Genomic DNA, 14370 nt, shown 5'->3' on the forward strand with positions numbered 1-14370 from the left:
AGCAGTTCAGTGAAGTGCTCTGCCCATCTATTTAGAATATCTTCATCAGTTTTAAGGAGTGAACCATCCTTGTCCCTGATGTGTGATCCTGATTTGTGTACTTTATCTGAAATGCTCTTAGTAATCTCATAGACAACTTTCATTCTATTTTGATTAGCAGCATTTTCTGCTTGCATAGCAAGGTTTTCCAAGTGTTCTTTTTTGTCAATTCTGACACTTCTTCGGATTTCCCTGCTGAGCATCTTATACAGGTTTTTATCTTCTGGAGAGTTTCTGGAGAGTGTCTTTTGTCTTACCTCTCTTCTTTGATCCATGAGATCAATGGATCTTTGAGTGATCCACGGCTTTTGGTTAGCCTTTTTGGAACCTAATTTTTCTTGTCTAGTATCATTATAAACTTTTTTGATACCTTGCCAAATATCTTCAACTCCATCATCCTCTTGAAGAGTCAACAACTCAAATCTGTTCTTTAGAGTGAGCTTAAACTCTTGTAGCTTTTCAGAGTTTTGAAGGGTTGTTAAATTATACTTTTTCCTGGGGTTAGGCTTTGTGTCCTGCTTTTTAAATCTAAGCCGAACCTTAGAAGATAGAAGATAATGGTCTGAATTAACATCAGGTCCTCTTTCAACCCTGACATCAAGGAGAGAACCTTTAAAACGTCTAGATATACAGATGTGATCTATCTGATTAAAGGTTCTTTGATCTGGTGATCTCCAGGTGGCAGTATGAATCTTCTTGTGTTTAAAGATGGTTCCACCAATGACAAGTTTGTTTTCAGTACAAAAACTTACAAGTCTATCACCATTGTCATTTTCCTTGCCATTACTTAAGCCTAGGCCATATCTGCCCATGACTTCTTCTAAATTCTCATTATTACTCCCCACTTGAGCATTAAAATCTCCTAGGAGCATGGTCAGGTCCTTTTCTTTATGAACATTCTTAAATACAGAGTCAAGCTGGTCATAAAATTCGTTTTTGACCTCTGTATCTGCTTGTTCTGTAGGAGCATATGCTACTATTATTCTCAGATTAATGTTTTTATCTGAGGATTTGAAGTAAGCCTCCATGATTCTTGAACCATGGGGTTGCCAACTGATCATGGCCTGCTCTGCTTGCTTGGTCAGCATAAGAGCCACCCCTTGGTTATGTCCTAGATCCTCATTCATATGGCCTGAGTAAAGTATTTTCAAGCCAGAATGATGTTTAAACTCTCCATTATTTGTCCACCTTGATTCGGTGATAGCCAGGATATCAACCTTGGCTTTAAGCATTTCTCGGCAAATGTTTTCTGTCTGGCCTGACTGAAACATTGTCCGAACATTCCAGGTGCAAATTTTTGCTGGTCTGCGGGAATTCAGAATCATCCGCCTGACTGGTCCTTTAGCGGTTTCCCAGCCAAACATCATATTGTTGTTTCCAACCTCTACTTTGTTCCCGAGCCCAAAGTTAAATTGGTCTTTACTTTGTGCAGATTGAACGTGAGCAGGTTTTTTCTAGGGAAGGATTGTTAGCCCCACCCAAACCCCCTGAACTGGGGGAAGTGACCAGAATTCAGTCTGGCATCTACCCTAGGACCTTTCCAGCACAGTAGGACTCTTCTGGTGTAGCTCCTAGGATCATTGATGCACGGTGCAGGATGGACGGCGTGCACGTAACTGGTCTCCCATCCCAAAACCCATAGTGCTCCAATAATCCATAATAAACTCTCATTGACCAGAATGATATGACCCATTATTTTACTGTATGAAGAATAATTTCTATTTTTTATTTCATGTTGCTATTTGAATTATATTGAAGTACCTATTAAATTTATATTCATAAAACAGAAAATTTAAATTTATAGCATAGTAAATAAAAGAAAACTTTGTTTCAAACTAATTTGTTACTAGCGATATGTGCGTAATGTGGTCAGATAATGAACTAAAATTTAACAGTTAACTAAACATTTTAACCCTTTTAGGACGATAATTTGAATTTAATAAAATATTAGGATCATAAAATATCTTATAGAAAATTATATATACTTTAATACTTTAAACAGGGATAGGGCAATGGAAGAAAAAGAGATATATTCAATCTAGCTAATAGCGGGATAATTTTAGAACGCTGCCTCTAGTATCTACATACAAGCATCTTACATTTCAAAGCCATACCTTTTACAGAAACAGAGAAACTTATTATAATAAAGTTTATTGAGTGTACAGTGATAATTGATAAATTAATGTTGTACACAACCCCATTATGATAAATAACTTACCCTCTTTTTAGAGACACTAGAATAAACATCTTCTATAAACGACGTACGGCCAAACGCACAGATATTTTGAATTAATACACAGTACATAATTTTGATACTAAAAATGGAATTTCTAAATGCCTTAATATTTGTTTATTAGAATAATCTTACCTAAGAATTCCTAAGCAAATTAATTTTATTTAATACCTGAAAATTTTGTTATTTTTGTGACATAATGTTGTGAAAAACTTGTTTTGTGCTGTAAATAAATGTTAGTGGTTAAGAAGGGGGGGGGGGTAGCTAGTCCCTGATTTTTATGACGTCACACGGCTGTTTTTGAGACACTTTGTCCCGTCCTCTGCTAAGCGTCTTTTCTTTGAAATAGAGATGGATAGTCCCTCATTTTTATGACGTCACACGGCTGTTTTTGAAACACTTTGTCCCGTCCCCTGCTAAGCGTCTTTTATTTGAAATAGAGATGGCTAGTCCCTCATTTTTATGACGTCACAGGGCTGTTTTTTGAGACACTTTGTCCCGTCCCCTGCTAAGCGTCTTTTATTTGAAATAGAGATGGCTAGTCCCTCATTTTTATGACGTCACACGGCTGTTAATTGAGACACTTTGTCCCGTCCCCTGCTAAGCGTCTTTTCTTTGAAATAGAGATGGCTAGTCCCTCATTTTTATGACGTCACACGGCTGTTTTTGAAACACTTTGTCCCGTCTCATGCTAAGCAGCTTTTCTTTGAAATAGAGATGAATAGTCCCTCATTTTCATGACGTCACACGGCTGTTTTTTGAGACACTTTGTCCCGTCCCATGCCAAGCAGCTTTTCTTTGAAATAGAGATGCCAGAGATTATTGATTTTAGAATACATACAAACAAAAAATATCCAAAACGATATCACTAAAAACTAGAAGAAACAAGGATGACAACATCCATAAAAGTGAAGCTCTGAAATGGTAGGACAAACGGACATTAACACTTGTATAGTGTCAGAACTGAATAATCATAATATAAATGTATAAGAGTCGAAGCAAAATTGTAAGTAAATTTGTTAAAAAAAACTGCTTGATACAGGATAATGTTTATGGACATACTTACATTTTTATGACTTGATTATAGAGTTGCTTTTCTTGTGATATAATACTTTATTGTACGAGGAATCAGTATACCAAAAATCAGATCAATCGGATAATTAGATCAGATACAAATTTGTTGTTAAAAAAGTAAAAAAAAATCAACATGTTTAAAATGGACGTACGGACATTCTGGTAGTGAAACATGCCTATTTAACGAAAAAAGCTATCCGTTATAATTATAGAAATGCTTCGCTTTTAAAAATACTTGACAATGATAGCTTAATTTAAAAGGAACCTAGTAATAGTGTCTAACTTTTTATCTTTGTGACGTAACAAAAATCGAAGGATGAGAGGGGAGGTGGGAAAGGAAACCCCTAAAAAAGAGATGGATTTTTGTTACATCACAGAGATAAAAAGTTAGACACTATTACTAGGTTCGTTAAAAGATTTTTTTGAAGTTCACCCCGAACCTAAATATGCTCCATTTTTATTCGTTAAAAACTTAAAACAATTAAATTTAAAAAAATATCCATGAAATGTAAAAAGTCTGAACGTTTATATGACTTATTTCAGTTTTATAAGAACGTCATATATTCGATAGCTTAAAATCTTTGGGATTTGATTTTGATTGGTTGGTTCTCAACTGGTAGTATCTAGATTTCTATACCAATTATTCCAATGTAGAGAAGTGGTAAATTTGTTTATCATCATTGGAGAAGTCAAAAAGCAAATTGTACAAACATTTTCTATTATTTTTAGATAAAATGATTATTGTTATTGTATTATAAATACAACTATTTATTTAATCTTCAATGATTATATAATCCATCTTAAAACTTTCTTGGAATTTTTATATTGAAATACAGTAATCTCCTCCATTTGATGTTTCTTTTCTTATTTGGAGAATCTACACTACAATTTTTAAAATCAGCCAGTTTTTTATACTTGAGCATATTTTTTAATTGATACATTTTTGCGCGGTACCTTTGACTCGCATTTGGACAAAAAAGAACAAATTAGAATGCTTTAAGTTCTTGGTTAGGTAAAGGTTAGAGAAGCCCCACAGAGGTAATAATTTTTAGGGCCCCGCAGGATTAGAAAACCCTGAACTGGATAAAAATATGTCTGAAGCTAAAATCTTGATATGACTAATCTAGTAAGGTTTAACTTTTTAGGGACTATAAAAAAAATATCTCAATACATATTGATTTTAACTAACTGAAAAGTCAGAGGCTAAAAATTTTTCTTTTTATAAAATACTTTCTTGACTTTTAATCTCCTATGTCTCAAATTCCAAGGAATTCTAAAATGAAGAAATAACATGCATCAAATAAATTTACAAAATACAAGATTATCTATAATTGTTTTTTTTTCTTCATCTTTCAAAGACTAGAATATTTATATTGTATTATAAAATGCTACTTCATAATTATTTTAGTTTATTAGAAACTTAAAAGAAAAAAATTATTATAAGTATATATGCAAAGAATATTTTACAATATTATATAAATGTTATTATTTTTTTTCTTATATAAAAGTAGCAATATATGTTTGTGTGTCTGTCTGTAACGATGGATCTCGCTAACTTCTGAATCAATATTATTCTCCTTTACACTGTAAATTCTCATGGGTCCTTGAAAGGGCTGAAACAGTTTTTATGGGCGGATTTTACTTTTTCTTTTAAAACTAAAACATTTTTGGGGAGGTTTAATATTAGGTTCTATATCTACCTCTATTGTTGTTATATATATCTAAAGGGTGTGCAAAAAAAATGCGGACATTTTTAAAATTCAGATTGCGAGACTTGTGTTAATAGTAGAAAAACTTAATGCATACTGCTAGAACCGCTATGAAGTCTATTTTTTGGAAATATGAAAATGACTTGCGAGTAAATCACCCATTAGTGACGAACCAGGTATTAAAACCCAGTTCCGAAAAATGAAAAAAAAACCGGTTTCCGGCTTCATAATTGCATCATTCTCAGTATGAATCCCCCCTCTACTACCCTGGCTTTCATTTCCCCCTGAAGCAGGCAGTTTAGCTTACTTCCATTTGCCGGTATAACTCAACAAAATTTGAAAATCATGAAAATTCAAAATACCCTTCTAACTTTTTTGTTTTTATAGTAAAGTTGCTGATTTTTTTCGTGAAATCTAATGTTTATTGACAAGTACATCTATTTGTTAATTCGTTTTATTCAAATTATTATTTTTATATAATTTTTTTATCATTTTTTTACACCCTTTTTTTGTGTATGTCGGGTTTTAAAACTTCGACAAACGGGCTTTTTTACCCGAAACGGCCGAAATAACCGGGTTTTTACTACAAAACCGGGTTTCAATGCCGGCGGAAACCACCCAAATAATGCCTGGTTGGTATTTATGGTCGGGCCGAACCAGGTTTTTTTGCAACTTTCCTGTGCACGCCACTAGAGCAAAACAAAAAAATTGGAATTCCGTTTTTACCATTATAAAGCTTCCCTGAGATTTTCAGCTCGATTGGCCCATAAAAGTGGCGCTCGGCACTAATGGGTATATAAAAAAATATGTATCTTTTTAAAATTCAAATTGCGCGGGAGCTACGTAGTAGAATGTCCCAACTGACTTAAAACTTGACTTGCGAGTAAATCATTAAAGATAAAAAAAAAGGATATGCAAAAATGCGGACATTTTTAAAATTCAAACTGCTCGGCTTGTGTGAATAGTAGAAAAATGCTATGTATATCGTTAGAACCGTCATAAGCTCTATTTTTTAAAAAATAAGTACGATTTTTGTGCTTTTTTTAGTTTAGGAGCTGTATTGATAAATGTGGGATAAGTGGATTTTTTTTGTTTTGAGTTTTAAGTCAGTTGGGACATTCTACAACATAGCTCATAAATCATACGTAGCACATGAATGGTTCTTATATTTCCAAAAAATTGAGTTTATAGCGATTCCATAGGTATGCAAACATTTTTCTACCATTAACACAAGCCGAGCAAATATAATTTTAAAAATGTAAGTATTTTTATTTGCATACCCTTTAATTTAATCTTTAATGATTTACTCTCAAGTCAAGTTTTAAGCCAGTTGGGACATTTTACCACATAGCACCTAAACTGTGCGTAGCACAGAAATCGTTTTCATATTTCCAAAAAATAGACTTCAAAGACTTCTAATGGTATGCATAACGTTTTTCTACTATTAACACAAGCCGCGCAATCTTAATTTTAAAAATGTCCGCATTTTTTTTGCACACCCTGTAGATATCTCTATTGTTGTATTTAGAACGACAATGATGACTGTGATTGGTCTAGCTATCTCCATTTTTATATTTAGATTAACAATGATAACAGTGATTGGTCTATCTATTTCTATTGCTTGTTTGGTCATCACAACTCTACTATTTTTAGCTCAGGTAATAAATAATTAAATTGTAAATTTACCTGGTACCCAAAGTTTTACAAAATTGTAATCTCATGTCTTGGCTTAAACTTGTATTGGTTAGTTTAAATTAACCAAGGAGGGAGTGTGTATTGAACTGAAAATTACACTGATAACCAAACATTTCTCTTATTCATTGGCTTAAAAAAAAACTTTGGGCTCTTTATTTGTTACCTAGTTTAAACCATAAATGTAAAAAAAACATATCAGGAAGGGAGGGGTTAAATTACACTACTAGTACCCAAAGTATTATACAACCTTTCCCGTATTCGTTGGCTTAAAAACTATGTTGGTTCAAACTACCAGTGCAAAAAAAAACATACAAGGGAGAAAGGCATATTTGACTGTAAATTACACTAGTAGTGAAAGTTTTGTAAAACCATTAGCTCATTTGTTGGAATTCTTTGGGGGTCTTGTATTTAATCTTGAAGATAACAAAAAAAGGGAAAAAAGCATAGAATTAAAATAGCAATTGAGTATTATAAACATGCTAATGGAATATTTTATTTTAGTGGAACTCATTGACTGATAGAGATATAATCCATGTAAACCTCTGTATATCTTTGTTAACTGCTGAGCTAGTCTTTATGTTTGGAATACAGGTAGAAAGATAGATAGATAGAAATATTTAGATACATAGATAGATAGATAGAGATATATAGAGACACACTGACAGAGATATAATCCATGTGAACCTATGCATATCTTTGTTAACAGCTGAGCTAGTCTTTATGTTTGGTATACAGGTAGAAAGATAGATAGATAGAAATATTTAGATACATAGATAGATAGAGATATATAGAGACAGACTGACAGAGATATAATCCATGTGAACCTCTGTATATCTTTGTTAACTGCTGAATTAGTATTTATGTTTGGATTACAGGTAGGAAGATAGATAGATAGAAATATTTAGATACATATATATATAGAAACAGACTGACAGAGATATAATCCATGTAAACCTCTGCATATCTTTGTTAACAGCTGAGCTAGTATTTATGTTTGGTATACAGGTAGAAAGATAGATAGATAGAAATATTTAGATAGATAGATAGATAGATAGATAGATAGATAGAGATATATAGAAACAGACTGACAGAGATATAATCCATGTAAACCTCTGCATATCTTTGTTAACAGCTGAGCTAGTCTTTATGTTTGGCATACAGGTAGAAAGATAGATAGATAGAAATATTTAGATACATAGATAGATAGATAGAGGGATAGATAGACAGACTAACAGAAGATATAATCCATGTAAACCTCTGTATATCTTTGTTAACTGCTGAATTAGTTTTTATGTTTGGTATACAGGTAGAGAGATAGATAGATAGAAATATTTAGATACATAGATAGATAGATAGAGGGATAGATAGACAGACTAACAGAAGATATAATCCATGTAAACCTCTGTATATCTTTGTTAACAGCTGAGCTAGTCTTTATGTTTGGAATACAGGTATTCTGTATTCTGATATCATGTGTTAGCTACCTAGATAGATAGATAGATAATAGTGTATATATATATTTAGGAAACTAGTAATACAGTAGCCTGTATGCTGATAGCATGTGCCTTACATTACAGTCTGTTAGCTACCTAGATAGATAGATATATAGATAATAGTGTATATATATTTAGGAAACTAGTAATACAGTAGCCTGTATGCTGATAGCATGTGCCTTACATTACAGCCTGTTAGCCTCCTAGATAGATAGATATATAATAGTGTATATATATTTAGGAAACTAGTAATACAGTAGCCTGTATGCTGATAGCCTGTGCCTTACATTACAGTCTGTTAGCTACCTAGATAGATAGATAGATAATAGTGTATATATATATTTAGGAAACTAGTAATACAGTAGCCTGTATGCTGATAGCATGTGCCTTACGTTACAGCCTGTTAGCTACCTAGATAGATAGATAGATAATAGTGTATATATATATTTAGGAAACTAGTAATACAGTAGCCTGTATGCTGATAGCATGTGCCTTACATTACAGTCTGTTAGCTACCTAGATAGATAGATAGATAATAGTGTATATATATTTAGGAAACTAGTAATACAGTAGCCTGTATGCTGATAGCATGTGCCTTACATTACAGTCTGTTAGCTACCTAGATAGATAGATAGATAATAGTGTATATATATTTAGGAAACTAGTAATACAGTAGCCTGTATGCTGATAGCATGTGCATTACATTACAGTCTGTTAGCTACCTAGATAGATAGATAGATAATAGTGTATTTATATATTTAGGAAACTAGTAATACAGTAGCCTGTATGCTGATAGCATGTGCCTTACATTACAGTCTGTTAGCTACCTAGATAGATAGATAGATAATAGTGTATATATATATTTAGGAAACTAGTAATACAGTAGCCTGTATGCTGATAGCCTGTGCCTTACATTACAGCCTGTTAGCCTCCTTTGCTTGGATGTTTATTGAAGGATACCAAATTTATCTGCTTCTTGTAAAGGTAAAATATACTTTTGATTAAAAATCCTTTGTCTAATAGTTGCGAAACTACAGATCTTAAGGGATAAGACAATTGACGATAAATTGATGTATTTCCTAATTAAAATAAAGACAATTACCCCTTTTGTAGATTAAAATTATTGGAGAAAATTTTGGAAACTGTAAGTTTGTACAATCAAGTTGAAATAATAATATTAAAAGCGGATGTGTATATAAATTTTTGAAGACCAGAATAATTTATAGTCTCTTGTCTTCTCCCTCCAATATATAAATATTATCAAGGGCAATGGACGATAAAATGATGTGCATCCCCAAAGATTAGAAACAAAATCATTCAGTCCCAGATTAATAATTCATTTGAAAAGTTTGGACACTACTAGTTTAAACAAAGCTATTTAGATGTAATGAAAGTAATAAAAGTTTTTAGGCTAACAAATAAAGTATTGAGGTTATCAAGCTTTGGGTACCAGTGTAATTTTCAGTCTTCTTCCTTCCTTTACATACATCATGAAATCCTATCATAAAGTAGTAAAAAGTTTAAAGCTTAAGATTTAAACAACTACTGAACTGATTGGGTACTCCTTTTAAGGGAAGATTCAAGAGTCAAAGGATGGTTTTTGGCTATTTTACTACTATATTTCATCCTTGGGAAGGGTTTAGGCTATTTTTCTAGCCCCTTACCTTCTTAAACTATTTCCATTGAGGTAAAAGGCGCCCCCACTAGTTATAGAATAAAGTAAATTAGATTACTATAGACATTGTAAATTATACATTCTGAACTGGAACAAAGTTTAAAGGGTCACTCTCTTATTCTAATCTATAACTCTTAGATTTTCAATCTATAAGGGAGGTAGGGGGCCAAGGACATCCAAGCTTTTTTTTTGTGAGGGATAAAATGAGGGTTGTTAAAGATTTGAGGGGGGTAATCTAATGTGTTATTTTAATTTGGAGGGGGCTAGTAATGGAGGAAATATTAAACTGTAAGTTTCACCGTGTTGCCCAAAGTTTATAACCATAATGTCTTATTTTAAGTCTGATTGATCGGTTCAAAACTATTAGTGTTCAAACTTTTCAACCATTAATTTCAATGTACAGCTGTAAAAGGGGTATATTTTGTTTATCATCATTAGCGATACATATAGATTTTTCATCCAGGGTCTTATCCATTATTATATACTTTTTGCTCATTTATCAATTTCTAGCCAAATATTCATTTGTAAAAATGGGCTGAGAATCGAACTGTTTACCCACTAGGCAACGAGCGGATGCGCTTAATGTTACACCACCATCGCGGGTTTATACATTTTAGAATGTATGAGATCAAAAAAATTATGTTTATAAAAATCTCTAATAATGAAAAAACCAAGGAGTGTTCCTTTAATTAAATGTTTCGAATATTGCCGACGGATATTTGTCTTTCTCATTCTCCTCTTGTCAGGGCTCGGCAGCCGCGCGTCAGCCTCAAATATAAAACCCATTCGAAGGCTGTGAATTATTTTTTTTTTTTTTGGGGGGGGAAGGATTGCGATATTTGATCCTGTTCAGCTGATTTTAAAAAATTATTCCCTGTAGTAAACAGGCGTCTGACGCGCGTCTGCAGCTCTACCCCTTGTGTTCTAGAATTAACATATTTTTATAATAACAACTGATTTTATGCCTCATAGTGTCTTAAAGTGTTTTGTTACCATCTTACAAGAATATGTATTTCATATTACTATCTATAATACAAAGTAGCTTGATGTCTGTCCGTCTGTCCCTTAAGATCTCGGTAACAATTGAACCGATCGGATTCTACTCTTCAGGGTATATACCTATTGGTCCTGTGGTGGTTTTAAGCTAATTTTTTGGGGGATGGGACACCCCCAAACCCCCCAAAAACAAAAAAATCCCCCCTAAATTTTTTTTAAAATACAAATTTTTAAAATTTTTTACAATTTTTTTACAAATTTTTACAATTTTTACAATTTTTACAAATTTTTACAAATTTTTACAAATTTTACGAATTTTTTCGAATTGTGCGAATGCGCCAGTTATTTACGAAAATTTGCGATCCATTCGCATTTTCAGCTGGGTAGGTAATAGAAGATGTAATTATACCACTTGGGGCAAAGCCCCTAGAGGCTAGGGGCGAAGCCGCTAGTGTACAGATAAAAGAGTTAAATTTATAGCGATATCCTTAAAGTCGAGCAGATAGTTCCTCCCCCCCCCCCCCCTATCTTAAAATAAATATACAAACAATGGACGATTTTTAGTTTAGGATAGGGTAAATGCAACCCCCTGCCTTTATTTTTAATATATTTGTAAAAATGAAAGGGTAGAGGGTCTGTGCACGCTAGGCACTTCCAGGGCAAGCACTAATTTCATCTAATTTAATTGAGTATAATTTTAATATACAGTACTTCAGAAGTATAGCTGGCAGTATGATGGCAGGGTACCCTATACCTCTAGTTATTATTATTATTATATTCAGGTATTTGATCAGAGTAGCTCCAGAAGTATGGCTGGCAGTATGATGGCAGAGTACCCTGTACATCTAGTTATTATTATTATTCAATATTCAGGTATTTGATCAGAGTAGCTCCAGAAGTATAGCTGGCAGTATGATGGCAGGATATCTTGTACCTGTATTTATTATTATTATTATATTTAGGTATTTGATCAGAGTAGCTCCAGAAGTATAGCTGGCAGGATGATGGTAGGATACCTAGTACCTCTGTTATTATTATTATTCAATATTCAGGTATTTGATCAGAGTAGCTCCAGAAGTATAGCTGGCAGTATGATGGCAGGATATCTTGTACCTGTATTTATTATTATTATTATATTTAGGTATTTGATCAGAGTAGCTCCAGAAGTATAGCTGGCAGGATGATGGTAGGATACCTAGTACCTCTGTTATTATTATTATTCAATATTCAGGTATTTGATCAGAGTAGCTCCAGAAATATAGCTGGCAGTATGATGGCAGGATACCTTGTGCCAGCAGCCATTGTCATAGTTTGTTTTGTTGCAGATTTTATCTACCAAACACCAACTAATGAGGTACAGATAGATTTTCTGTAGTGAAGCTACTCTATGTTTTATAGTGTCAGTCTTTCTATATTGCAAAAATATGATTTACTCGGCTGCTGTTTAAGATACATGAGACTTTTTAATGTTTTGTGTAAAGATTTAATAACCAATACCTACTTACCACGGGTTTCTTTAAACCTTTAACGATGGGGGGTTGTGGGGTGGGGGGCATGTAGCCTTCTAGTTGTAATTAAAAGTTTGGGGGGGGTAATCGCCCCATTACCCCCCCCCCCCCCACCTTGGACGCCTATGGAAAGGGGCCCCTACTGTTAAGGGTTAAACAATCATCCATTAATTAGAGTAAAAACCTAGAGGGGGAATGGGGTAAATAACTGTATTTCCATATCCCAATGACCTTATGCCGACTCTCAATTGGGTCTTAAAAAATAAACCAATGGTGTCTGGAATATTTACACAGCCAAGTAGCAGTATACAATTTACGAGCAGAGAGAAAAGCTATCTGTATATAAATCTATACTATAGATCTGTTATCTATCCTTAGTGCATTGGTCAAATACTAAAAAAAGAAAAGTTATCCATGAATGATTGAATAATATATATTTGAAGCTGTTTTTAAAGTCTTTTAGTAACAATAATATAACAATACAGTACTAGGCTACCAAAAGTTGCAAATCTACTGTGCTACAATAAAAAGTAATGTATTGGACCCGGACATATTTGAATAGAATATCAATGGGAAAAGTATTTGATATCTTCTTCTTTGGTTTTAGAGTGACTACTCTATAATTCACAAAAATATCTGGGAAGGGGACATTGAACTTTATATTATACTGGTACCCAAAGTTTTTAATCAAGTTATCATATTTTTGGACCAGAAACATTGGATACTTTTTAGCTTTATTGAATTTTGATTGATTGATTTGGTTCCAGGACAAACGCAGGAGTCCCAAACGTCGGAGTGGACAAACGCAGGAGTGTTAAAATATTAATTGAAATAAGTATTTCTATACAGGTTAGGTTAGGTTAAGATATGAATATACAAATAAGCCCCCCGCAGGGGTTAGGCATATAAAAAAAACCTAAAATATGATTTGAAATAGGTTAGGTTAGGTTTCCACTCCTGCGTTTGTCCTAGGACCATTGATTTCAAACTTTTCCACCAATAATATCAACCTACAAAAGTTATGGTTTTGTTTTTCATCATTAGGTCTAAATCAATTTGGTGTCTTATCCCTTTGTAGCACTGAAAAAAAAACATTTAAAAAATAGAATTGAATAGAATTTTATTAAAATAAACCTTTATAAGTTCAAGTAAAGCTACTCTATAATCTTACTCTATTTTAAGTCTAAATTAAGTCAGATAGGTAAGAAACAATACCAGGGATCTAAAAAGATAAGACAATGGCCGAAAAGATCATGTGTACTCCCAATGATTATTCACAAAATAATGTGTATAAGAAATGCGTTGGTGGAAATGTTTGAACATACTTAATGAAACAAATAATTAAAATTCAATAAAAATACCCAAAGTTGTTAGGCAAACCAATAAGAAAACTTTGGGGACTTATGTAATAAACGGCCCAATGTCCCCTCTCTCACTAAACTATGTACAGATTTAATTTATTCCCCATGGTAAAGGCATGTATTTTATTTATGAAATGGATTATTCTTGTTTGATTGCTTTTTCTCTGGGTTATGACCAGAATATTTTATTAAGAAAATACTTTTTTTATCTCTGACATCATTACTATGTTGCTTCAGTGTAACCAAAAAAGTATTTGAAAACAGACAAATTAGGTTAAAATGTTTATATTCATTGGTGAGTGGCATCTCATAGGTCTTAGAATTGTTCACTTAAAAAAAACACCAATCTAACAACAACAAAAAAAGTATTGGGCCAACTATTAGCATTTAAATCTTGAAACTATTGATACAAATTAAAATTAATAAACTGCACAAATAAAATAGGGGGACAAAGTGCCAAAAAAATTATCCATCTCCTTTTTAGGTTTTTTTTCACACTTCTCCTCTCATCTCCCTCATATTTATGACGTCACATGGTTGATTTTTGAGACATTTTGTTCCCCTAAACAAAGAAATAGGAAAAAAAT

General features: G+C 33.0%; 1 protein-coding gene across 1 annotated transcript in view; it reads left to right on the plus strand.

The window, feature by feature from the left end:
- The window catches only part of LOC145326156 (adhesion G protein-coupled receptor L3-like), an 83674-nt gene that overhangs the window by 38538 nt on the left and 30766 nt on the right, over positions 1-14370 (plus strand). Inside the window, exons 14-17 of the mRNA XM_080169339.1 lie at positions 6635-6713; positions 7252-7341; positions 9111-9227; positions 12146-12268. Of these exons, the coding sequence (XP_080025465.1) occupies positions 6635-6713; positions 7252-7341; positions 9111-9227; positions 12146-12268 (409 nt within the window). The remainder of the gene's footprint in view (positions 1-6634; positions 6714-7251; positions 7342-9110; positions 9228-12145; positions 12269-14370) is intronic.

The sequence above is a fragment of the Acartia tonsa genome, chromosome 1, assembly GCF_053477335.1.
Source record: "Acartia tonsa isolate MP-2025a chromosome 1, ASM5347733v1, whole genome shotgun sequence".
In the NCBI taxonomy this organism is placed as follows: domain Eukaryota; kingdom Metazoa; phylum Arthropoda; class Copepoda; order Calanoida; family Acartiidae; genus Acartia; species Acartia tonsa.